The sequence below is a fragment of the Etheostoma spectabile genome, chromosome 7, assembly GCF_008692095.1.
Source record: "Etheostoma spectabile isolate EspeVRDwgs_2016 chromosome 7, UIUC_Espe_1.0, whole genome shotgun sequence".
In the NCBI taxonomy this organism is placed as follows: domain Eukaryota; kingdom Metazoa; phylum Chordata; class Actinopteri; order Perciformes; family Percidae; genus Etheostoma; species Etheostoma spectabile.
The window spans coordinates 2,027,891-2,054,326 of record NC_045739.1 but is presented as its reverse complement, the minus strand read 5'-3'; the positions used below and the strand labels follow the sequence as shown (position 1 = coordinate 2,054,326).

Here is a 26,436-nt window from a genome sequence, read left to right as displayed (position 1 = left end):
TAATCTTTATGCAATGGTTCCCATTTCAGAAAAATATATATTATATCACCGGAATTATAATTAGTGATCTGGATCTACAACTCCTTACTTTTAACTGGTAACTGGTTGTCAAAGAAATGTAGTGGCGTAAACAGTACAATACTGGTTTCCAGTATAAAGTAGCATACAATGGAAATACTCAAGTAAAGTATACCCCATACAGTACTTGAGTAAATGTACTTTGTTACTTTCAACAACTAAGCATACTGTAGCAGTGTAGTTTGAATTAGGCAATGACCATAAGAGCTGGTGGGCTTAATTGCAGATTGACCTGGTTTTGGCAGGGCTCTGATTAAAGTGATACTCCCCTCTGTGTCTTGCCCCATTAAGCCCTTATTATACTACATCACATTAACATGCTGTCCCTCGATATGTTCATCAAATATCTGTCCATCCAGGTCAAGGGAGGTTGAATAAAATGGGGTTACAAAGATCAAATATTATAGTGCATTTTTACTGCTTCTTACACCCTATAGAGTGCAGAAAAATAAGTAACTGTGCTGATTCTCCTCAAGGCTGTAAAGACAAAGGGAGGGAATACTATTAGCCAAGTTTGGAATAACTTCATCAGTGCTTTTAGTGGTTGTTTTTGGCTTCCATGTCATGCAATCTGCTAACACAGAAGTTTCAAAAGAATCCTCTCTTCATGTCTGACTAATTGTACTGTAAGTCAGCGGCACCTACAGATGGTGTGTGCTGCAGGGATAAAGGGTGACAACCCAAGCTCCAAATTCTCCTTTAATCCCTTTCCCTTTCAACTCCCACTGCTCTACTCAGATCAAGTCAGATTGTGAGAAGCGTAAACCTCATCCCAAGTGTGAGAGACCTTATGAAAACCAATCTGACGTGAATGAGATTGTATCCAATGTTAATCACCACCAAGCTCAACTTTGTTCAGTTTCTAAGTTACCAAAATATCCCTGGCAGGTTTTCCACGTCAGTCGTTCATTATAACAATAAGACATGCCAAAAGGTGGCCATGCAGATTCTGACAGCAACATGGATATGATAGGTACTCTGTCCTGATAGGACAATTTAAATAAATGTATTAAAATGATATCCCCACGCTTTGCCCTCTATATTCTGAGTCTGCAATCATAGACATGTAGTCATACCTGTCATGATTTCCTCCAAAGGAAAAAAACTTATTTGCTAAAAAATCTTTCAGTGAACCCGGGGAGAAAGTAAATGACACCTTCTTGCAGTGAATGTAACAAAATATATGGCAAAAAAACTTTATAGCAGACTATAAAACTCACACTTTGGATGAGCAGAAATCTGCACATTTTGGCTTACCCTTATAAAAAGCCTACAAAAATAGATGGTTATTTTTAGCCAACACTAAAGTAAAACTGGCTCATTGCAAAGGATGACATGAACACAACTGGATAACAATTGAACCCAACTCAAGGACTGGTTACCGACTTTCCAATTCGGTGCCACATCCTGTGTGATGATGGGGGCTTTTGACAGTGCTGTGTTTTGTTTGCTTTGACGGAATTAGACTTGGATTGAGAAATTGTCATCAAGCTGACAATTTCCTGCTAATAATAGATTTGTATTAATGGAATCTGGCAAACATAATCATCCCAGACACAAAGCTCTGCACACTCTAATTACATAAGTTAAACAAAAGAAGACAAGAATAAATATCAAAGTAACCCTGCAAGCAGAAAGTCAGATACATGAGTGATTAAATACAGACAGAACACCGAGCAAGTGTATTCCAGGCAGAAGCAGGTGTAGAAACAAGATGAGCAGAGACACAAAGATCAGAGAACGGTCACACAGAGGTCCCCCCCCACACTGCTTGTTCTCCTCCTACCTTGTGGAATGGTGACGTGGTGTATGGGAGTGTAGGCTGAAACAGCTGGGGCTCTAGTGTTGCACAAATCCGAGGGTCACTCCCATCTTGTTTCCTACAGTCAGACAGATGTGAGGGAGCATTCAGTCAGAAAAGGTCACTTATTTTGAGATCAAGCAAAAGGACAACAAAAAAGGATTGACTCAGGAAATGTTGCTTGTCTTTTCTTGAGCAACAGAATGGAGAGAGGTCTGGCATTGCAATGGCCTTAAACCCTGACACTCAGGGTTTCCCGCTATTGATTTTTTTGATTAAATGATCTAAATTATCCTGTGATTCTGTGTTACTGAGAAGTTCTTTTTTTCTTATTTCTGTCTCTAGAAAATGAAACATAATAAAGTGGGGAAATCTGACATGGTTGACATTTAAAAAAACAAAATAAGACCTCTAATTTATAGGACTGTTTAAATGCAAAGAATGAAAAACCTTTGCATGCAATTTAACTCAATTATGTTCTCTCTGATCATCTGTTTTGTCTTAAATGCATAAAGTTGTTTTCCTCACCCCTAAATTCCTAAGTTATGCCTAGCACACAAAAAGTCCAAATATTGTTTATTCTGTGTTTGTAATAAAAAGGAAACATCATTCATAAAAAAAGTCTAATCTCTTCCTCTAAGCAGATGCTTCATTTCTTTTAGTGCATGAGCTGCTTTTCACAAATGCTTCAGGGATCTAGGAAAACAATACCAATGGTTTCACATCTATTCAAAAGGAACATCTCTCTTCTCAAACCCAAGTGAGTAGCACACTGCTAGTGCAAATCAGAGCAATAGTACGGTCAAGCATCCTTTGCTCTAAACTCAATATTTCTACCAGGATGGCTTAACCCCCACAGGACCACGGATCAATACCCCCGCTGAACATGGTGCCCTATTGACACTTACAACTGGCCAGGAGGCGCAGCACACTTTAATTTGTTTGTTTGATCAATTCAATCAATTTCAAACACATGAAGTGATTGATTGCTATGAAAGTGAATCTGAAATACTCTAAGCAGCCATAATGAAATATATACATATCTCTATATCTACAAGGTGATGTGTTCTCCACCAGCCAAAATGCACCAAGCTTCACATGCAGAGAAATATGTTTCAACGCATTCAACAACTCAATGAGAGGAAACTTTTGAACAATTTGAGAAGATTGTGTGGCTGTCTGTGCTGACACAGTGATACGTTATATGAGTGAATGTATGGAGCGGCGTTGGTCTGCTGCGGAGGATGTAGATTAGACAAACAGCTGCTCAAGAGGGACAGTGACTGAGACGGAAATCTGTTTTCACATTCACTTTTTTACTCAAGTAAAAGGTGAAGAAGAGTGAGTTTGAATCATTGATACACAGCGCAGCCTAATATTTCACAACTGCATCACCCAAATGACAAATATTAACCTTTTCTCAGCAAGCTAAATAAACATAAATAAATAAAGAGGCAGGAACCTCAGCAGCAACTCTCCCATGGGAGGACAGGATACGGCAGGGCATCAGCTGCCTTAAACTCTTAATTAAAACTGATACACAATAGATGGATGCAGGACACACACACAAGAAAGAAAATGCTTTTGTTTATAACAGTTGGTTTAAAACCAGATATTGTGTAATACTTGTTCATATGCATCTGTTTGTCGCAGTGAGTACAAAACACAGTACATTATAACTATAGCCTCACATATTTTGGTGACAATATATACCATCTATTTCCCACTAACACACATGAGAGTAAAAGTGACAGAAGAAATGTCCTGCCCAGTCCATTGCAAACTGTCCATCACAAGCATGTTGCGCTGCACACATTACACACTGCTGTTCACACACACCTGCCAGTTCTGTGTGGCATTACCACGTAAGCCCTCCTGTAGATCAGTTTGCATCACTAAGCCACAGCTTCATCCTAACACCACAACAAATTACATAACACACCCCAGCTGGGTAGCGATGCAGCACTGGGCGACCTCATGTCCTGCGTGGAGCGGAGCAGCAAACTTACTTGCATTGGCAGCTGGGCGCTCCCTGGGAAGTCCAGACAGTGGCCGGCACTTTGGCAAATGACTCACTATCAATGCTTCTCCTCTGGTTAAGCTCCTCCTCCTCTCTCTCTCTCTCTCTGTTTTTGCTTCTCTTGATTTTTTCTCTTCTCTCTCTCTCTTTCCCCAGCTTCAGTCACCTCACTAGCTGCTTTCCATCAGTCGTTCAGCCATCACTCTCAGCTTTTTATGAGTATCGTTCACTCCCAGCATCCTCTGTCTCTCTCTCTCCTCCTACTCAGTCCCCCTCTCTCACACCCACACCCACACACACACACACACACACACACACACACACACACACACACACACATATGCGCTCTTTAGTTGTCACTTCCTCATCTCCACCCTCTCTGTCTGCTCTCAAGCTCACCGCATACACATGATGACATACACATATTTTTGGGGGCTTTTATGCCTTTAATGGACAAGACAGCTAGGTCAGAAAGGGGAGAGAGAGGGGGAAGACATGCAAGAAATTGTCACAGGTCGGACTCAAACCCTGGACCTCTGCGTCGACGCATAAACGTCTATGTAAATGTGCGCCTGGCCACATGATGTGGTACTTGTCCGAAATAAGGACTCTAAAACGCGCACCCACCCCCAACCACCAACGCCATCACCACCTTTATCCCCTTCAAAGCGTAAGACCCACACCCCTCCCCCCATCATCCATTTTGGGCAAGAATGAAGTCTGCCGCTCAGACGTGAAAGGAAAGCAGAGCTAAATAGGGTAACGGGGGTTGCCTTCAATCCCTACACTGCCTCATGAGCCAGTTAGGGCTGTTGCTGTGGCAACCACAACAGGCACACGTGAAAAAAAAAAAAATAACACCCACATTCAAATTCATGTTCATTATGAGATGACTTGAATTAGGTGATTATATCCAACATTAAGCTCCCAAAGGTGAATAGAAATTGCAGCCTCCTTAATGCTCATTGTGCAGGATGAGGAAGCATGGGTGGAAATGTTTTTAATTACTGTAATGAGTCTCATTCAACCCCCGGTGAACATGTGCATTTCCTCCACCACGCTACATACCACAGTTTCCAGCAGGCCTGTGAGTAACGTCACCAATATCCTTCTAAGTCCCAGCTAAACATTATTCTATGCAGCAATAGCGTTGATTCATCCGTGCAGCTACTCAATGAACAGGAAGGTGTGTGTGTACATGTGTGTAGCCTATTTGTGTGTGTGTGCTGTATGTGTTTGAGATGAAGAGCTAACAAGGGATTACAGCACACTCTTCTGTGCTCCATTAGGAGCTGGGTATTGTGACACAAAAATAAATAATCCTCTCACTGTCCAAAGCTTACTGGTGCAAGATAAAACTATAGGATATCACTGGACAGAGCTTTAATATTGTGCAGATTAGCAGTAATTTGTAGAGACTTCCTGTTGTAGTGGGATAATAATCCTTCTATCTCTCTTTTCGACCCTTGAGCAAAGACTGGACATCATGTAATATTTGAAAAAGCAAAAGCTCAGGGCGAGGGGGGTGTGGGGTCAATGAGCCACAGTGTGAGGTCTTTGTCAACAGTGCTTAGATGAAAACACATTATCGGGCAGATTTTGCGCGTTGAGTGATGTTTTAACGCGGATCACCGCAGCAGGCTCCTATCAAAACAAAGCAGAATAATAGCAGAACAAAGAAGAAATCCTGAAACATCGGGTGCTTTATTAGTTTTGCCTCCTGTCAAGAAAGATAGTTTTAAATTGAGAGTAACTTCCCTGCTGCAATGTCCTCTACAGAATCCCAAAGTACATCCTTTCCAACCGGCCCCCGCTGCCAGGGATTCCCATCCCATTAGACTGGTGAAATGCCTCTCCCCCATCCGCTGATTGTTTCTCTCCTACAACTGTTCCACATCTCCCACCCTCACTCTCACTTTCAGCTTTTTAACAGCCGTTTCTCCACCAAGATGACTTACTGTAAATAATAATGCAGGACATGGGCTCAAAGAACCGGCTAAAGCTGGATCGTATAATTCCCAAAGGATCATGGCGAGCCCAATCAAGAATCAGCAACTGTTTTTTCATTGTTCATCAAGTTTTAACAGTATAATTATATTAAATAATTATATGAATAATTTTATACAATATATTCAAATTCATACAAATTAAAATCAAAGTTCCTCCTGATTCATACTCATGTCGTTATGCTGGGCAAAACAAACCTAGCAAGCAGCTAAAAATGTAATTTGTATGATGTGTGTGTGTGTGTGTGTGGGTGTGTGTGTGGGTGTGGTGGGGGGGGGGGGGGCAGTTGGGTGTGGGGTGACCCCTAAGGGCAGTAAAAGGTTTAGGATCTCCAATCACAGACACATTATACACCAGCAACACATCAGAGGTCTCCAGCAGGCACGAAGGCTGCTATCCTGAAATATGAATGAATGGTTATTTATGCATAAGCAGCACCGAGTGTCTCCCACAGGTTGTGATTTAATTAGCGGTGGTCGATCTCAGGAGGTAGAAGGGGATGGGGGGGGGGTATTAGGAAATGCATACAGCACTGAGCCGCAAGAGTCGGCTGAAAAACTGCACTGACTACACAAACTGTCTGAGTGTACATGAATGCATCATTCCAGCAGAGTTTACTGTCCTTACTTTCAACTTCATTTCCAAACAGCTAAAGGTAAGAAATATTAAATATAGTATTAGAAAAAAATATGATAGTGTCAGGTTTTCATTTTTGTTTTTTTACCATGGCAATTCATGGTAAATCTTTTCACTTTATCACTTGCACTACTTAGATATTATATACAAAAATATAAATATGTGGAGTCATTGAAGATGCTCATTGTTCCTGCGGCAAAATGTTGGATTACGTAAGAGGTCTGAAGGTTCTCCTGCTGTTTCTAGATATGTTGAAACTCGCCTCCAGTCACCCTTAAACAAATTCTCTGTGTTAATCAATCCCAGAGATTGTTTGCAAGGCAAAGTAGGAGTGCCAACTGCCTCCTAACTTTTGAAGAAACTTTACATCCCCACCAAGGTTTCTCTGCAGTACACCAGAACCCCACTGTGACTGTGATTGTGACTGGTTTGATAATCATGCAGAATTTTTGTCTTGTTTTTGAACTGGATAATTTGGCTACAACATTAGGGGGCCTGTGAAGTTGATATAAAAAGTAAGCATGTTCCTGATGACGTTAACAAGGACCTCTTCCTCTCACAGTAGGATCTCTTCTGTGCAACCAACTCAGTTGGGCCAATTAATGACAACATAAAATAATGTCCGTAGTTATACCAGCGCTGAATCTTCAATCTTGTGTTTCTTAACACAGCAAATTGATCTGACGGTGGCGCTACATGAGAAGTTAAGGGATGACTACGGTTATTTATTCATCCTGACAGGGACATCAGGGACAGAGTCTGTGCCACATTTCATGGCAATCCGTATAAAAGTTGTGGAAAGATTTACGGGTAAAAATCAACATGCTGGTGGCACAAGAGTAAAAGTGATGTGTCTCATCCTTTGTCTGAGCACATTTTAATGTCAATCTAACCAGTAGCTGAGATATTTTAGTCGGAGGAAAGTGATTTCCCTGGTGGCTTAAATGACAATTTCTTCTTGGTGCTATACCGCTATTACTTATTTGTTGCTGTATTGATTGTCTATTCCATATTCATGTTTAACATGTTTACTTTTATGTATGCACCAACCCCCAAGGCAAATGCCTTGTAATTTACTTACTTGGCAATAAATTGATTGTCAAGATTGATTCTGAAAATGGGTTCAATTCAGCATATGAATAAATTAAAATGGATATTTCTAATGATCTTTGAGTAAAATGACACCTCACCTCCTCATCACCTTCCATCTACTGAACCAGAGGTTTGATCTCAATTCATTTATAAGCACTGTGTCGACAAACCCCAAACACAAATCATTTAACAAGCAAGCTGTTTATATGTGTGTGGAATAGACTTCAGAGGTCAGACATGAACACATTTAGCGATGCTGCTCACTGATCTTGTTTCCTCTTGTCATCATATATTACAGCGCTGAACCTGAACAGCTCAGATATTAGAAACCAACCTCCCTGTTTGATTTTTTCAAATCCGTCATGAAGTAGCAACACCTGCTGCCTCGCCTACTATCAGTCCTCCAACAGCCAGAGACACGAGGAGCAATGAATTACCACCCTGACCCACAAATAGACCCTGATATTGCACTCGTTTTGGAGTCATCCTTCCCAACCCCCCCTCAGACTGACCCGAAGCACTCGAACAAAAGTGAGAAGGATTGTCTCTGGTGTGTGTGTGGCTTCAATATGAGCCTCAAAGGCAATCTTTCCAGATGAAAAGATCTGATTTCCTCTCCAAAATTATTTTTTTATTGTGGTGGAAGTTCAGCTACATAAATATACTGTATATGATATATAATCCAACATTTAACCATTTCTGTGCAATATTTATTTATTTACTATTTAGTAGTTAACCATTTCATCTCATTACAGTGCAATATTTATTTGTTGTTAATACTTAACTACTTTTCACAAAATGTGTATACAAAGTTATTTTATATATGTATATAGTTGCTTTCAGGACTGTGCACCAGGTCCCCCCCCCCCCTTTTTTCTCTGTACTTCCTTTACTTCATATTTTTATATTTCGTGTTGACACTGCAAAGGGGTTGCTTCAATGTTATTGCACAGGTACCGCACTTGTGTATAATGACAATAAAGGTATTCTTTTCTATTCTATTCTATTTAATACGATCTTCAAAGCCATCTTTATCTTATTCTGTGTGCAAGGGAATTAACAAAAACCTACTCCAAAACCAAATGCAAAACCTTCTGGGCTTTTTTGTCCGATAGCTATAAAAGTCTTCGCTGCCACAACAGCAAATATTAGACAAAACACAAAAAGCAGATAAGTCTTAGAAGTGGTTTGTTTCCCAGAGAACTGTACGTATAAAGTCCTTTTGTATTAAACAGTCAGATATGGAAATCCTATTCAGTAGTTCTTATTAAGACATTAGAACACATCAACTGTTTTACTTAAAGGTATGCGCTATTTTTTTTAATGTACCACTGTATTCATGGAAAGAATAAAAAAACACTACATTCAAATGCTACATGCTTGGAATTCTAAATAATAAAATATCTGTGGGATCTGATGCACGTGTAAAGAGAATCCTTGATGGGTTCTCTTTTGAGCCCACACGTTCCCTGACAGCTGGCCATATTCAGTATGCATTAAAAACCCCAGGTACAGCATGTGTTTTTGAATAAAGCATGTTCACAATGGGTCCTAATTTCCAACTTGTTTATCTTTCACAATGTCACTGTGCAGATATCCTTGTAAACTGGGGGAAATCACAGTGATGCAGATGTGCATTTTCAACAACAGGCTGGTCACTACGTAGTCCGTTTTTGTTCTTTTGTGTTTGATATTAGAGCTACCAAGAACATCCACAATAAGATCATGCAACAATTTTCTCTCCCTTGGAAGAGAAAAACCAGGAGAAATGCGGGAAATATAAAGTCCTTCTCTTGACACTGGCTTATAACACCGTCGTCAGCATGACAGATGTCAATAAACAGACCACCATGAGGGATACACACATCCTCAAATGTATGCTTGCAAAACATAAGGAATAAAGACACCAGGCTACCTCTTCAACACCTGAATCCCTGTCTTCTGAAGATACTGAAGCTGCAAGAGACTTTCTGAAGACAAAGAAGTGAACTTGAAACAAACTGGCAGAACAACTTTGCCAGTGAAAACCTTCAAGAATCGGATAAAGTAAAAAAGGAATGTCCTGTCAAAGTTGCCTGGCTGGCACTCATATCAACCTTCGACAGCCTGCTGTCATTAGAGCTTCAGGTTTTTTTTTAGACATTGTGCGCTGTTGCTGGATGGTGGATGACATGTTAGGATTTGGATTATTGAGATGGGTAGAACCAGGGGCGAGCTTGCCACTCTGGTGCTAAATTTGGTCAGACAGCAAGAGACTCACAGAGAGACAGTCTAGGCTGATCTGGCATGACAGTTTGCTCTCCCACTATGTCCGCTCTTCCAGACAACTCAGCTTGACACACACAGAGTAGCGTGCACAGGCAAACTGACACTCAGCCCGGGCTTCACGGCGTAGCGGTGGGCACATGTGCAGAGGAGACAGACGGAGGATGATGCAGAGTGACATCTCGTGGGAAATGAATGAACACAAACAGAGGACGGTGTACAGTGACACCTCTAAAGTGTTTATGGGCAGAAACGGTACACACAGGATGAAATAAGCCTTGAATTTAGAAAGCATCATAAAAATAGAACGGCGTATAGGATCACACAATCTGGAATAAATAGCAAGGTCATTCAGCAACGTTAAAATAACCTGTTTTTGGAACCGCATTACTTACTGAGCAAAACAATAAATATTTGATCACTCTAAAACAACACACACACACACACACACACACACACACACACACACACACACACACACAAACACACATACATTGTCTGTGTCACAACTGCCACATGAGGAAAATTATTATGGGACTACTGCAGACTGCACCTGTACTATGCATGTTTTCATCTTCTTACCACTAGATGGCAGAGGGCAGGGCTACCAAAAGCAAAACCACCATCAAACAGTGCTGAACCCTTCTGCTCAAACTTAAAGCGGCCCTTTCAGATATGTTTTCAGACATGTTTTTTCAACATATGAAAATACTCTGCTTTGAATTATAATTAGTGTCTTGTGTGGTTTTACCCACAAAAAAGTATTTGTTACCTGGTTAAAAACAAAAACAAGATTGAAATATCTAGAATCTATAAATAAACAAGTATGGTTAATTTCAAGGGGGGGGGGGGGGGGGGGGGACTCCAGTTCTTTGCTGCTATATATAGATATACATTGGTGAGGGACCTCTGGCAGCGCATCCTCTAGGGTGGCATTCACAATAATCAGTCAACCTAAAATCAGCAGGGCGAGGCGAATAGAAACAGCTGTTTAAGCCAGTTTGCTGCTCTGTCTTTCTCGGTTTTTCTAAGATCCCATAAAGCATTCAACCACTTTCGAGCATACAGTGCTTCTACTGGTATATGTGGGGCTATTTACAGATTAAGATAGAGACAAATGAGGTGCAGTCAGTATATAAGCAAGCATAGTGTTTGCATGGGGGTGTTGTGAATAAAATGTCCCAGTGCTATACCAACACACCAACCTGATTGATTGATTGATGATTGATGTTGATTGATTGATTGATTGATTGATTGATTGATTGATTGATTGATTGATTGATGATGGCGCTGTGGACATAGCACATCCCTTTGGTGTGGGAGATTGTGGTTCAATTCTCACTGCGATACATCAACCAATTTGTCCCTGAACAAGACATTTAACTCGTAGTTGCTCCAGAGGTGTGCGACCTCTGGTACATAGCAATTGTAAATGACATTGATTTATATAGATAATCCTCAGTACATTGCTGCCGCAGGGTTGGTTTCATTAATAATTTCTTGAGTGTTGGTATGGGGCAATTTGCATCAGGCGCGCAAATTGATTTGACTGTCGAGTCATGCAGTTGTCATCAAAACAATCTTCAGGCAGGGTTAAAAAGAACTCACCAGAATTTTCTTGGCCTTCCAATACGGAAAGGTGAGCACGGCATTTTGCTGGGTTGTGCTGTTACAGTTTTTGCTGTGAGAGGATTTAGCTCACTGTTATAATTTCCAGTCACATCCTGTGCAAAATGCAGTACCTGGAGGAAGATTTGGACTCTGGCTGTCCCAGTTATTTTTCTTTTTATCTAACTTTTGTCCTTAGGCTGAACAGAATGAAGAATCCTTTCATCAAAGGTTGTGTTGTTAGAAATCGTTTTGCCTGCTAGGTATGAACACTGATGATGATGCAATACAAGTCAAGTTCTGTTAACACAGTGGGAAGGATCCTCCAAATTCATTCAGCAGTGTTAGTTGAATTCCTCCTTGCTTTAAAGAAGCGCATGACAAAGCAACAAGGCTTGAGTGACTCTGCTGAACTCTAAATGTATTTTGTTTTGCAGACATCACGCTGCTCTCTTCTTTCTCTTCTGTCATCTTATCCACTCTCTCCCTTTGTCCTTCCTCTTCTTCACGCCCACAATTCTTTTATCCCCTGTTCTGTTTTGTATCCTCTTTTAGATTCTCCAGTCCTCTCTCCTCTTCTTTGATGATGCGTGATGTGCAGTTGTTCTGTTATAGCCTGCTGCAGTGGTAGCCCGATGGCCAGAAGCCAGTCCCTGTAAACAAGCCCAGGCACTGCTGAGTACTGCAGGCCTGGCTGCTAAGAGAGATCCTCCTGTATCTGTATTCCAGAGGGAAGGTGTGATGATACTGCGGCGAGGCACTGTTTAACCTGCTGCAGTCAGACAGAGGGGGCTGAGGGCCAGACACTCGTGCCACCACACCTAATAGAGTGGTCGATCTGCAGTGGCAAGAGGTGTGCATGCTCAGCTCCCTGCCTGCCTCCATGTGCCACACACAGCAGCACTCCAACCTTGCCAGCATTGCAGATAAATCCGCACAAACTGGGAATCTGTTTCCCCACTGCTGCCCGTCTGCTCTACGTTTCAACTGGCTCCTTCATCTCACTTTCACTCTACTCGGCGGACTGGTTCACACATTTCAAACGTACAAGGGCGGTCAGAGTCAGTGACATTGAACAAATCTTTCAGGCAGCTTTAAGAATTCTAATCCACTGTGTATGTTTATCATAAATGAAAACGTGATAAACATTTTGAATGACAAATATTAACAAAATGGCACTGTGTCAACGTGCTGTCATAATTTATTTTTTGACAAAAGTACAAATAGAAGAAAAACTCACCATAAGCTTCTGGCCTTGGAGAAAGTCTTGTCCACTCTAGAAACACACACACACACACACACACACACACACACACACACACACGCGCGCGCACGCACACAGTACATCTATTATAAAACAGTTCTAATTAAATATTTTTAGTCTTTATTTGGTGGTATCTGTGTCAAAAACTACATCAAGGTGAGGAATTTAACATTTAAAGCCAGCTATGAAGATTCATAACAATTCAAATATGAATAGAAATAAGAATCCATCAGCACCAGGTGGCATATGATGGGGTACTAATAGTTTCCATGCTCTTGTCTGCACGCACCTGAGTCTACCCAGACTAATAATAATATAAGAGTGAAAAAACACAGAGTGATAGTGGGCCATCCTTTCCACTTACAAAATGTCCATTGAACTGAGAGAGGTTGGTTATGCAGTGGGCTGGGTTGCCCTGAAATAACCCTGCCATCTGTTAATGTTGCACCTCTGAGGATGATAGATGATAACTAGCCTGGTGTTTCTTGAGACAAAATGAGTCTTGTCCTGGTTCAAAATTACACTATGAGGCTCATTACTCTCTGTCAGTCGAGAATCGTGTCTGGATGAACACATTTCAGCAGTAATCACTGCAAACAATGACCAGATGAGGCAGCGATTGAAACTTAGAGATGCAGAGTACCATTTCTGCCAATAGATGGCACTGTGTGTGTAGGAGAAACTTCATGTTTGACAGGTGAAATTCATGAAAAGCTATGCTTTCCATCTGCTCATCACCCAGAAAGCCATTTATTATGATTGTTAAGTCCATAAGAAAAGTTGTTTTGACAACCTGATACACAAAAAGAACAAATACTTCTTATAGGAAAAAATCACATCCATAAACTAAAAAAACTATAACATCTTTTGGGATGCAGCACATGTAAATGTGCTGTATTTATATAGCGCTTTTCCAGTCTTAACAACTGCTCAAAGCGCTTTTACATCTACAGGAAACATTGACCATTCACACACATTCATACACTGTGGCCGGGGCTGCCGTACAAGGTGCCACCTGCTCATCAGATAAACATTCACACACATTCACACTCCGATGCGCAGCATCGGGGGCAACTTGGGGTTCAGTGTCTTGCCCAAGGACACTTCGACAATGACTGCAGGGGCGGGGATCGAACCACCAACCTTCCGATTGGCAGGCAACCGCTGTACCACTGAGCCACAGCCGCCCCTGTGACATGATTTCACTGGCAGCAACAAAGTGGATATTTAATACTGATAACTGATTAGTATGTCTCTTAGGCTAACGTAGCTGCCTCCGGTGTCATATATTGACCCTCAGAAATTTTAAGGATAAGGAAAATACATAATCCCCAAATTGTAAATGAGATTTTACATTGTTTTCTCCCCTTGCTGTTGTCCCTGTCACTGTATGTTCGACTTCAGCCCTCAAGCCAAAGCTGCTGACTACTGTCCACCCTGTGTAGAGCTCAGACCTCTTACACATCTTTCCCCGGACATGATCAGTTTGCCAAACACAGGAACACCCAAAAATCAAACAACAGATCACACAGTGTTTCTTGCTGTATGAGAAATAAGGGTAAAAAGCAGACTTAAGAGTGGACAGGCATGCCGGTAGCTGTGTGAGGCAGCACTAAGGCATAGTGGTGCCTTGAGCTAAATGCTAGCACCAGCTTGCACCATTTTAGTTTACATGAATGTGCAAATGTCATGACAATCCAGCCAAAGTATTCTGGGAAACCAGGAAGCAATGCAGCAATAACGTTGTGAAACAAAGCTCCTTGAGCAGAAATTGATACAGAAAGGATCTTTTTTTTTGCATGTACTTTCAATTACCATCTGTGTATGTTGAGTCTCAAACACCACTTTATGGCCAAGCATACGGTTGATGCAGAGATATTTAATTATAATTAATAATAATCATAATAATACACATTTGCATCAAGCAAGCATATTTGTCCACTCCCATGTTGAGAAGAGCATTTAAAACCTGTAAGATATCAATTTTAAAGTACATTTTATTCAATCAGGACCAAAATGATGACCGACACTGCCATCCCTAAAGTTATGATACTAGAATGGCTAAAATCATGGATACAAGCCCACAAGTCAGGCTACAGAAGGAGTTCCTGATTTTTCATTAATGTAAAAAGACCAATTAAAAAGTTTCATTGATTGCAAAAAAATATGTAACTTTTGGACAAAAAGTAACATAAGTTTGCACTTCTTCTTTTGTTGAAAATGAAAGCTTGAAGCTTCCTCCTTCTCAGAAAACTATGTTGGTGAGAGGAAACAGGCCCTGGGGGTCTGTTTGTTCACTGTACTGTGGAGTCACGAATCAACAGTCTGTTGATTCTAGGCTACTGTTGTTACAGTAGGATGTCGCCTGACTCCCATAACTGCAGATGACTGCTGAATATCAACCCCAGGTCCCACGTGACACACTGGCTGAGATGGATTTTGTGGTACTCTTGTATGTCAAATCTAGCACCAGTGTTAATTTCACTGAGTCTGACAGACACGTGTGTGCAGATAAATCAGAGCTTCATCTTAAGTGGAAAGCATACTGGCCCTTTGGAGAGAGCCAACATACTTATGGGCCGTCTGCTCTGCCCTTGTGAAGCTGAGTGTGTGGTAAGGAAAGCTGTTTTCATTTGTAGCCTACTGCATCACTAAGAATAACATTTTCTCAACCTCATCCTGTGCTGCTCACCCATTCTCAGGTTTCATGGAATTCTCATAAAATGAAATCAACCAGGGTGTGTCAAGATTATTGGACAAAGGCTGCAAACTGAATTACCAAAACCGATATTTGCAATAAAACATACATACATAAGAATTGAGACCTCATAATCAACATATTGATTGCAGTGAGAAATATGCTCTCAAACTTTTTTTTTGCTTGGGTTATAAAGAAACAAAAATAACTCCATACACATTCAAAGGTTGTACTTGTCTAATCTCTTGCTACAAGTTAAAGAAGTTGATAAAAAGGTTGTTTTCAGATAAGAGACAAAAAACCTGAATATACTGTAGAGGCTACAGAAAAAGCTGCTTGCCTTCATTCTTATCAGTCATTTTGCCTTCAACAATTTATCTGAACATAGTGAGTAGTTTGGTTTGAAGTACAGAAAATTGTATGTGTAATAATAACAATAATTACTCTTTATTATTTCAGTCAAAGCAATTGCTAAATGAATCTGTCTACACCCAATCATCAAAAACAATCATTCACTTTTCCCATCAAAATGAAACACAAGAAAGAAAGCAAACCTGGACTAAGCAGAGTAGCGCAAATGTAAAGCAAAGCCGCAGAGCAAAAATCAGCAAGACGCAAAAAAAACCCAAAAAAATTCTGTCCCTCTCTGAGAGAACAACGTTTGGAGCGAACTTAAGTAGGCTATAACAAATTTGCGTGTGCTAATGCATTTGTGGGCTTAGTCATATTTGCACATTCAAATCTGACAGTGAGAACAGTTTGTGTGGTCTAGTTTTAGAAAGATTAGATGAACCGGAGCATTTAGGAACGCATGGCACAGCCTCTCTCTCAGCTAGGTATCAACTATGAGCTGGTTTCCATGGAAACAAATTTCAGTGAAGGATAAGAAGGCTCAAGGCGGGTCCTAGAAACCCCAGGGCCATCACACTTCAACTAAATCTGACTGTAAGCGTAACTCCAAATTTCCTAATTTCTTCTCTGTTAAACATTTTCTTCACTTTAGAAATTAGCTGAGGCTTGCAGAATATATCAAGTCAGCAACCAAGCTCATGGCAAGTAGGTCATCAAACAGGGTTGAGGAGTCAGCCCGGATGAAATCCAGCTTACAGCAAACAACTTTGTTGTTCAGCTACTAAATCTGCTGAAGTAACAGGTTCTTGCAGTGCTAATTCTATATCTAAAAAACATATGAGAGGCACATACACACCCTAACCAAATTATCATAAAAGTTCAGGACTGTACCTGAACACATAGTCACATTACATCAGCTATTCAATACAGCCCGTTAGTATTTCACTTCTTAGATCCTCGCTGTTTGTTTAGCTCTCGTCATGAATTATCTCTTTTAATATCCATTTGGAAAAGAGGTATAATCCTAAAGGATATGTTCAGTGCTGTTAGTCTGCATACTTTCACACAAGTTGGAGAGACATTTATATTAACTGATGTTTTGAAATAAATGCTAAGAACATGATGTCAGTGAACCCAGCTTGTACAGAAATGATTCCTCTTCCCTACAGCTATAACACATTTTGGTGGAATCAGTGTTACACCCAGTTCACCCAGCATGAGTTCAGAGTATGCTGACTAAAGTTTTTTGTGGGCCTTAATACTCTACAACCAAAACAGGAGTGTCACAAATGGTTTCTGTGGTCCACCCAATAAAGACTACACCTTTATTTTCAATTTTGAACACACTGCACTATAGAATTAGTATTTAAGCCTCACTTGGGTTCAACTAGACTATAGAGTTACTACAATAGCAGCTCTGTGAGGCTGTCCTTTCAAGGCCCATTTGACAAAAACGCTAACATCAGCATGCTAACATGCTCAGAATGACAAGGTTGTTTTAGATGTAGCACCTTAGTTTAGCGTGTTAACACGCACTACACAGAAATGAAGCGGCATGGAAATTACATTTGGTCTAAAACCAAAGTTTTTTTCCATAACTGCAATGTTGAGCAGATGATTGAGCTGAATAAAAGGAGTTACAGGATTCCCAAAGTAATTACAATTTGTTCAAGCGGGTTAGGGTTATGAATGTGTGTGCAATATGTCACGGCAAGCCATCTGAACAGTTTTATTGACATTTTACAGAAAGTACAAAAATGTCAACCTGCTTGTTGACTACAGGAAAGTCAGGGGTCACCAATGTCAGTAGAATTCATCCTCTAAGGATCATGAATGTCTGTGTAAAATGTAATGATAATCCATCAACTAATGGTTGGAATATTTCAGTCCAGAGCAAGGTAGTGGACTGACCAACAGGCAGGTGGATGCCAGGACAAATGTAGTATGTGACCCTATTCAATTTCTCTCACATTAACACCTACATACAGTAAAGACTTGCTAGGATATGACTCTGCAGTTAGCCATTCACTATGCTTCAGGATAGGAACTGGATACTAGGGTGTGTGAATAAAATTTGAATTGTATGTACCTTGATTTTTTTTTTGTGAATATTTTTAAAAATAAATTCTTTTCCCTAGAAGCGTTTTTTTTAACCAATGATTCATCTGAATATTGTGTTGTTTATAAGGTACCACTGACGGCTACTACATATATTTGTTTACAGCTGAACAGGCCAAAAAAAGAATTTGCAGAAAATACATGTTATGTACTTCTTAGAAATGTCTCATACTATAGCTTATGGTAAGTTAAATTGTCAAAAACATGAATGTGACCAAATCTAGCCTGTATGCTGTATCTCGGCCCACGCAGACTGAATGAGCCCATTGACAGAAAATGAGTGTAAACTTGTTGAATGTCCTCATTTAGCTACAGTACAGTAGGATACAGTGTATATGACACACAGACACACACACAGACACACACACACTAGTACCACAGATATGCTGGCAGCTAGTTGGCACAGCAATATCTATCCAATCTACCAAACAAAAATCACGTGTTTTGTGTTGTCAGTGTTATGGTTAGTGTATGTGATGTTGTGTAACTCAGACTCACGTCGTTTATATTAGAGAGTAGAAAGAGTCTATTATATAATAATTTTAATGTTCTTTTTATATGTTTATGTGTACACCCCAAGAACACTGGTGTTAATTTGACATGTTAAAACTATAAAATAAAATGGCCATTTTCAAAATACATGCATGTTAGTTTAGGTTTCAGTGTAACTCCTTACCTGGTGAGTCTTTTGTTTCACAGTCACTCCTTGTTTCCTGTTGTTTCCTTTTATCCAAGAACATTTCTGCTTTCTAATCTGCTCTCCTAATGAAATCTACTGTTTAAGCAAACAGCTGCTTCACATAAAAAGCTTTTATCTGCAAACCACTGGAGGGCTTTTATTGTAGCTACAGGAATTGTTGACGTAATAAGGTAAGTGATTTACTGTGACAAACATGCTGTCTGATAAAAATCTTGTGTACGTCAAGATAGAGATATTTCTAGGAAATAGTTTTTTAAGAAAGAATGTAACAAAAATATGCAGCCACAGGTGAACTGATTATATAAAGAACAGCAGGTAATTTAAAAAAAAAGAACAAAAAAAAAAGAAGGAAAGAAAAGACTTTCCAATCTAACTCCCTATGCACACAAGGACTGCTATCTATCTGGGCTTATATTATTAATGTCCTTGCCTTATCATGCCAAAGTTGACCAGTTGTTGCTCTCTTGCTGGTGCTATTTTTTATCAGAACTAAATAATTTGTTGATTATTTTACTGTGCCAGGAAGCATAAAATTGCAGTGTGTGACATGGCTGGACTTGCAAGGTGCAAGACAACAATGAAAAATGGTTCTTATTCTTCTCAGAAGTAAAATAATTCAACAATTGGTAGCCCTGTGATTAGATAATTAACTGCAGCTCACCAGGCCCAGCCCATTCCTTGCTGTGGATGGCTGTTTTGCCATCATGAATGTGAATGTCAAAGTAAATATGCAAGGTGGACTGACTGAGTAGACAATGAAGAGCCCTCCGGTTGCTCTACAGCTCCTGTTTGTTTTGCCACTGCCCTTAGAAAGGTACTTGAGTGACCTCCTGTTCTCAAGTAGCCCTGCCTGGAGGTCTAATAATCATCTTTTGTCATGCATACATTTGCTTTGTATAACAAAAAGACCCTCTCTGTGTTGTCTTCCTGTAAGTACAATATTCATTACAATAAGCCTTAGACACTAAATAATCAAAAATCATCAGCGATAGAAGTCTCTTGTTTTTCAGACAGCACTAGGGTAAAACAGAACAAAGGTTTTCAACGAAGAACAAAGTAAAACCTTTTTTTTCTTGTATTTTGTTGAAGCCACAAACTACACAACAACTCTGAAACATGATTCGATAAATCCTGAACAGAATCATGCTATTATTATGAGTCAATTCAACACGGGGAGACACCTTTCCCCCAACGAGTCTGCAGTCTTGTTAAGCGGACATTTCTAAATCAGCTGACCATGAATGCCAACTACAACTCAGGCCTGCTAAGATTTCAAAACAATGTGTCTTTCCACTGGTTGTTTTTGAACATGCATTCTTCCAATGTTTCCATGCAACACTTCAACATACAGCATCATTGTTCATTTGGCCTGAATGTGTTGCCACTGAGGGAGCATTCCGTTTACATAAGACACAGCCCATATGTCGGTATTTATTTCATGACTTAAAAGTTTATGAAGAAACAGACACAAACAGAAATAAATGTAATTTTTCCCTTGGCGCCATCTCTAGGGCTTCCTCATGGGTGAATGTTGGATCTCCGTAAAGTTAACGGTGTCTAGACCAATAAAGAAAAGTGTCATGCGATAACTTCTATTGTGATATGGCGCGCTATATGAATAAAATGAATTTGACATATACAGTATGTAGCTACAAGATATCTGTGTGACAAACAACAGACATGTAAGAACCGATCCAAAGGACAGGAAATAAACGGGCATGAAAGCGTGTCCAACATCATAGTCACACTTGATGGAATATATCTGCTGCCAAATTACAGTATCTAGTAATAAGAAAGGAAAAGCCCATAATAACATGCTCAAAGCAAGACAAAGACTGAAAACATAACTACTCAAATTAAGTGGCAGCTCAATAATATTTGATGCCAAAATTATAAAGCATTCAGCGACAAAGAAAGACCGATCTACAGGGCACTGAGTTCACAGCCAGAGGGATGCAGGGGGGCAGAGTGTATCCCAGATCACTCACTGATGTAAGCAATCACACTGACCTATCCAAATGCCAAGTGCAAAGGCATTCAATGCTGCAGCTAAACAGAAAAGCAAGTATTTTGCTTGCACTGGCTAAAGGACTCTCTAGAGTGCACAAGCAAACAATTGGAATTAATTAGAAACGTATCAATTGGGAGACCGCTTAGAGGCATCTAATGGAGTTGACAGGTCAATCATGAGCCCATAAAACTTAGTTTAAAAAAAATAAAACTTAACTTATATAACTTGTTATTTTCAGCCTTTAGGATGTATGTTCTCCTTCGTTTTATTGTAATATGCCATCATACCCACTAAGGCCAAGGGGTGGTAGACAAGACGCCTACTGGTGCAGAACTGTTGCTGAGAGTAACAGCTGTAACCTTTGAACGTAAACGCTCCACCAAAACAAGTTCCTTCCCGAGGCTATTTGTAGCAGCACCATGGCTCTCGCCGCACTTAGTGCTGCCCATGACGATTGTGATTGGTTTAAAGAAATGCCAATTAACCAGAGCCCTTTTTTCTCCCATCCTGGAATGCTGTGTGGACTAGCCAGACCCTCCTTCGAAGTGCTGTGGAGGAAGGTCTGGCAAAGCAAGACTACAAGAATGACGACTAACTTGTTGTTTTAGCAAATATAAGTGGTTAAAAAGTGTATCTGTCTCTATTTTCCATATTGAGCACACCAAATTATATAGTTCTTCCCAGGAAACTTCATAGAAAATTATTACCAAACTAAGACCTTTGATAATGCCCATGTATAATGTATCTGACCACACATTGACAGCAATTACAAATGGGCCAATATGCCAAAATCAACGCCCAACCTACAGATACTGTCTCCACTAGATGTCAGCTAATGGCATTCCAGACTTGACATGACAGACAAAAAAAACACAAAACCTATCCCTGAATAAAGGCAGTCAGACATGTAGTTGCATTGGGGTACCTGTTCACCTTTTGACCAGTAAAAAGCTCTTTGCTGATTGTGTGTCTGCTGTCCAGTACCCTGTAAAGTCTGAAGTGGGCCACATAAAAACACAGAGGACTTGAGTGCTTACTGACAACATACAATTCGCATCCGTCATACTCAGTAATACTTGTACTGTAACCTGAACTTACTTACTTTTGTCTTTGTTGTTTTTTGTCACCTTGTCTTAAATGCTTCTACATTCCATTACTGTACAGAATATAACCCTCAATGACTCATCTTCAAGCAGAAACAGCAGTATTATTAGGTCCAATCTATGATAGAAAGCCCCAAAAATGACAACTGAGACATTTCAGACAAAAGCCGTTACAAATCAATGGCATTCCAGTGCAAATGGAACAGACATGCAGGCATAAATACAGACACAGAATCTGCACAGTCATCAAACAGGGATACAGAAACACATAGACAAACATACAATCACAAAAATGACAACTGTGTGTTGTAAAGAGGTATCAGTTGTTCAATAATAATAATCAATCATAATACTAATTATTAGGATGTGCAATCTTACCCTCCATAGGCTCCAAAAGTGAAACTCCTCTTTCTCTGCGGCATGCCGGCTAATGGATAGCAGTGAGTCAGTCAACTCAATGGAGCCAGCACTTGTGTCACTTGCGCTGACTGAGCATGTGTGTGTGGAAATGTGTGTGTTCGTATGCTTTGCCTGCCGTCTGAGCTCCACACCCGCAGCCTCGGCTAACGTGCCCTGCCTCTTCCTTGCTCAGACGCACGGGGAGAAACGGCAAGGGGATGAGGGAGGAAAGGGGGGGGGGGGGGGCTGCTGACCATGCCAGTCTCCCAGGGAACCAGGAGTGTTAGTGGCAGCCTTTCTCGCGTACAGGCTACACGCTATCTCTTATTCATCAAGATCACAGAAAACACCATGGAAGGTGTTGGCAACTGTTATCCCTGAAACCACCAAGCAGTGTCATAAGTCACAATACAGTCGGTTACTTGATTATTTAAATAAATAGCTGCAAGCAAAACAGGGAGGAGCTCTTGGTATAGTGAGAGTTCACTCAGAACAAGTCTTGCAACACTCTCTGTCACTGGAAGACAGCTGGTTAAACAAGATGTAGACATCAGACAAACAGGCCAACATTCTTTACAATGCCCTTAGCTCCACTCCTGCATACTGTAGGTAATGACCTCGGTGAACAAGTTTTTAATCTGTTCAATCATCTCCCTCCTAATTGTTTCATTTCTAAGCACATCACCTCTGGTATTCACCCTACAGGAGTTATCCTACGTTCTAATTAGCCGTATTGATAAGACTGAGTAAATGTCTGGACACAGTTGAGTTTGATACACTGGCAGCAGTGACATCATTAAGGCTGAAGGATTGCAGTGTGTAGCATCAGCCAGCTATTGGATAGACATTCAATCCAAGGCATTTGCACTATGTCGGATGAAACAGACTCGCAGTGTTAGGCAGGACAGAGTCAGCTGTGTCCAATGGGAAAAGCAAAGTTTTTAGTTGACAGCTGTTAATTTGACCCTAACTCATGACTAAATAAAATATCACCAACCCAGGACCTTAATCTCCTCAATGGACCCACGATGTCTTCATCACATTAACTGCGAAGCAATCATAGTAAATGAGCACTTCGTTAATCAATGCGCCCACTAAACAAGCACAATCACGCTGATAGACAATTACATCATCTCCACACAGTTACAGCACACATTTCCTCTCAGAGAGCTCTTTTCTAAAACATTACACCACAGCATCATTGTCCTTGGCTGACTTTGTTGGTAATAGACCTCACTTTGTCTCTTGGCCATGCCGTCATTTATCTGACCAGACAGATTTTTGGCAGATAGAGGCTTCATTGATTATAGGCATTTTTGCTTTTGACGATTTGTTTTAAGCCATGCGATGGGCTCTTGGGATGCCAATGTCTGTCTGTCTGTCTGTCTGTCTGTCTGGTGGTCGATTCACCATTTAAAAGAAACTGTTAGGTGGATTGCCATGATGTTCACTTGAGACATTCATGGTTCCCAGAGGATGAAGCTTCCTGACATTGGTCATCCCATACCTGTCAATAAAAAACTATTGCCATTATATTTGGTACATTCATGCCCCCTGAATGAACTGCCATCCCTTGTTGTTCTGTTATAAAGGCACCCTATAAAACACAATAATAAAAAACATTTGTTGTTTGTTTTAACATCCACCTATAAATAATGCCACAGTATAGATCATGGTGGTTATTCATACTAATGGGTGAGTAGTACAAACAAATGTATGGAAAGGAGTGATATTGATTAAGAAATTGAATATAAATATGTAAAGTTGCTAGAGTTGTTTTTAAAAAACAAAAACTGTTCATAACTTATCCAACATGAAAAGAAATCCTTAACCAGCTCAGAGCTCAGTTGCTTTAAATCAGCTGAAACAATCAGAAAACCACTTGCTGTGTTCTTACAAACAGCTAGCTGTTCATTCTAGCTTTGGCACTGCCACTGCCTAGCTTTTCTTAAGTGCCACTGACTCTATTGATTTGTGGCTTCAGTCTTGGTGCTACCTTCAGCCTTCAGTCCTGTCTACTTTCCCGACAATTCAATTAAGTAAAGCAGGCGTGTGCGAGCCATCTGAATGGGTGCAGCCCAGACAGAGGCCTTTAATCACATCACCTCAGGAACAAAGCCCGCTCCTGCCAGCTCTGGCTCCTCTTGTGTCTTAAAGGAAGTGGACTGGCAGGAAGACCCTTAAGAGGACAAAGGCAAAGCAGATCCCGCCCTGATATCCCCGTCGTCAGAATCTCAGAAACTACTGACATTACAACACCAACAAAACACAGACCCAGACAAAAACAAAACACGCATTGCTATTCCATAAACAAACACTGATACATGCTATCATTTCTACAGGTGTAAACAGATGTGGAACATCTCCTCCCACTTTATTCTGTGAATGGGAAGCTACCGTCCAATGAACTCAATCATTTATTTCCAGTGTGGAAAAAGAAGCAGCAGCAGTAGTAGTAATGTAGCAGGGCAGATGTGGAGGCAGAGTAGTTGTGTGATATATGAGGAGTGAGGAGTGGACAGAGCAGAGGCAAAGATCATTCATCCACCTTCAGCTCTGCTTTCCTGGGGCAGGCGATTTCTTTCTGTTGCCCGTCTAAAGGGAAGCCATCGCTGATTCAACAGGCAACTTGTGGAAATTTATCACTCAGTTTTTTTTAAATTAGTAGGAGGTTTAATGAGTTTGAGGCTAAAAACCAGCCTCATAAAAATATAAAGCATATAGCATAAAGCAAAGGAGATTCAGGATATAGTACTGCGCTGCTGGCTCAATAGAAAAAATATTCTCTATTCTCTAGCCTTTCTCTGGTATCAAAACAGGGCAAGTAATTAATATATACAAAATAAATAAATGAATAACATATGTATATATAATATAAATATATACACATTTATTTTTATTTATTTTTTAAAATATATATTACTTACCCTGCTTTGATAACAGAGAAAGGCTAGAGAATAGAGAATATCCCACTCTTACATTATGGAGAAAAATCAAATAATAATGAAAATAAACATAGAAAATAAATATGAATTGTTCTATTTTTTCCTATTGAGCCAGCAGCGCTATACTTTAAACTTTATTAATGAGAAGGTGTGTCCAAACTTTTGCCCTGTACTGTATATTTTCCATATATTTTATTGGATACAGCGTATAAAATATTTACAACATAGTACTATAAAAGTCTCAATTTTGTTTTTTCAGAATGATCAAATCTTCAAAACAAATAAGGGCAAGTAAAATTCATAAAATTTTATTTATAGCACTTTGTAACAAGGTGCACAGAGGGCTCTCCTGAGGAAGGGAAATAAAACTGAGCCAAGGAGCAATAACCTTTAGTTGCAAAATGGCCCACTCGAGAGGCATCTGAGAACAGGGTGTTATCTGCCCATCAAACTTTATTTGTAATCAATTTCACTTTGAGGGCCTTGGAAATGTGTTTTCTGATGAGCGTCAGAGTCCTACATGAACAGGGCTACATTTAGTTTAGAATCTTTCCCTTGAATCCGGATCCTGTTGGTATCCTGTCACATGTTCATCTGAAGTTAGCCAGGATGAAGTCTGAGCTTCATCTCAGATGAGGAGGGTTTAACTACCATTCAAGTGGAATTGCATTATGTTTGTGGCTTGGTTTCAGGATGGCAGATCGCAGTGGTTCTGTTGTTTTAGCGGGCTAATGTGCTCCCTGCTAATACTTATTAATCAGAGTGCAATACATTTTTTTGGGAATAATCTCTCTCAGCAGCTGCTCGAATTCATCGAGTGGTCCCTGAAACAAACTATCAAAACTAGATCTAACTGTGTAACAATTTGCTTTATATGGTCAATTCAGTTAGGCAAAAATGTCTCTGGCTGAAATCATTTCTGTTATAGCTCAAACTGATAACAAAAATAACAACCATGATTTTTAACCCTTGAATTGTCTTGACATTCGGGACCCTCTTGTATCTTGGTTAAATTGACCCTTGATTTATTTGGGGTTTTAAAAGAATTTTGAAATAAAATTTTACTTCATAATCTATTAACAAACATTGTCTTTATCTCAATTTCAAACAAGTGAGATAGCATATATGTTTAGGGAAAGCAATCAGTCTCTAAAAATGGAAGTGTGATTTGTTTTTTTGTCATAAGGTTATAATTCATGTTAAAAATCCACTATGTGATCATTTTTATCTTGGAAAACAACATAAGTGGTCATACCCAGAATAATTTTTGGAACTGAGTCAGGAATACATGTTTATCACAGAAAATAAAGTAAGGCCATTGATTTGCTGGTAGAAAAAAA

At 40.1% G+C, this 26,436-nt stretch overlaps 1 protein-coding gene across 22 annotated transcripts in view; it reads right to left on the bottom strand.

Moving 5' to 3' along the window:
• The window catches only part of rap1gapa (RAP1 GTPase activating protein a), a 43,789-nt gene extending 21,436 nt beyond the window's left edge, over positions 1 to 22,353 (bottom strand). For 6 of the 22 annotated variants that reach the window (XM_032520196.1, XM_032520198.1, XM_032520208.1 and 3 more), the window contains exons 1-3: positions 22,131 to 22,353; positions 12,748 to 12,783; positions 1,865 to 1,958 (exon numbers count right to left, since the gene is read on the bottom strand). In XM_032520196.1, coding sequence (XP_032376087.1) covers positions 1,865 to 1,958; positions 12,748 to 12,783; positions 22,131 to 22,174 — 174 coding nt within the window. In that variant the 5' untranslated portion in view covers positions 22,175 to 22,353. Of the gene's footprint in view, positions 1 to 1,864; positions 1,959 to 3,821; positions 4,158 to 11,507; positions 11,753 to 12,747; positions 12,784 to 22,130 lie in introns of those variants that run through there. The other 16 variants (XM_032520207.1, XM_032520197.1, XM_032520199.1 and 13 more) reach the window with 9 other exon arrangements.
• Between the last annotated feature and the right edge of the window lie 4,083 nt (positions 22,354 to 26,436).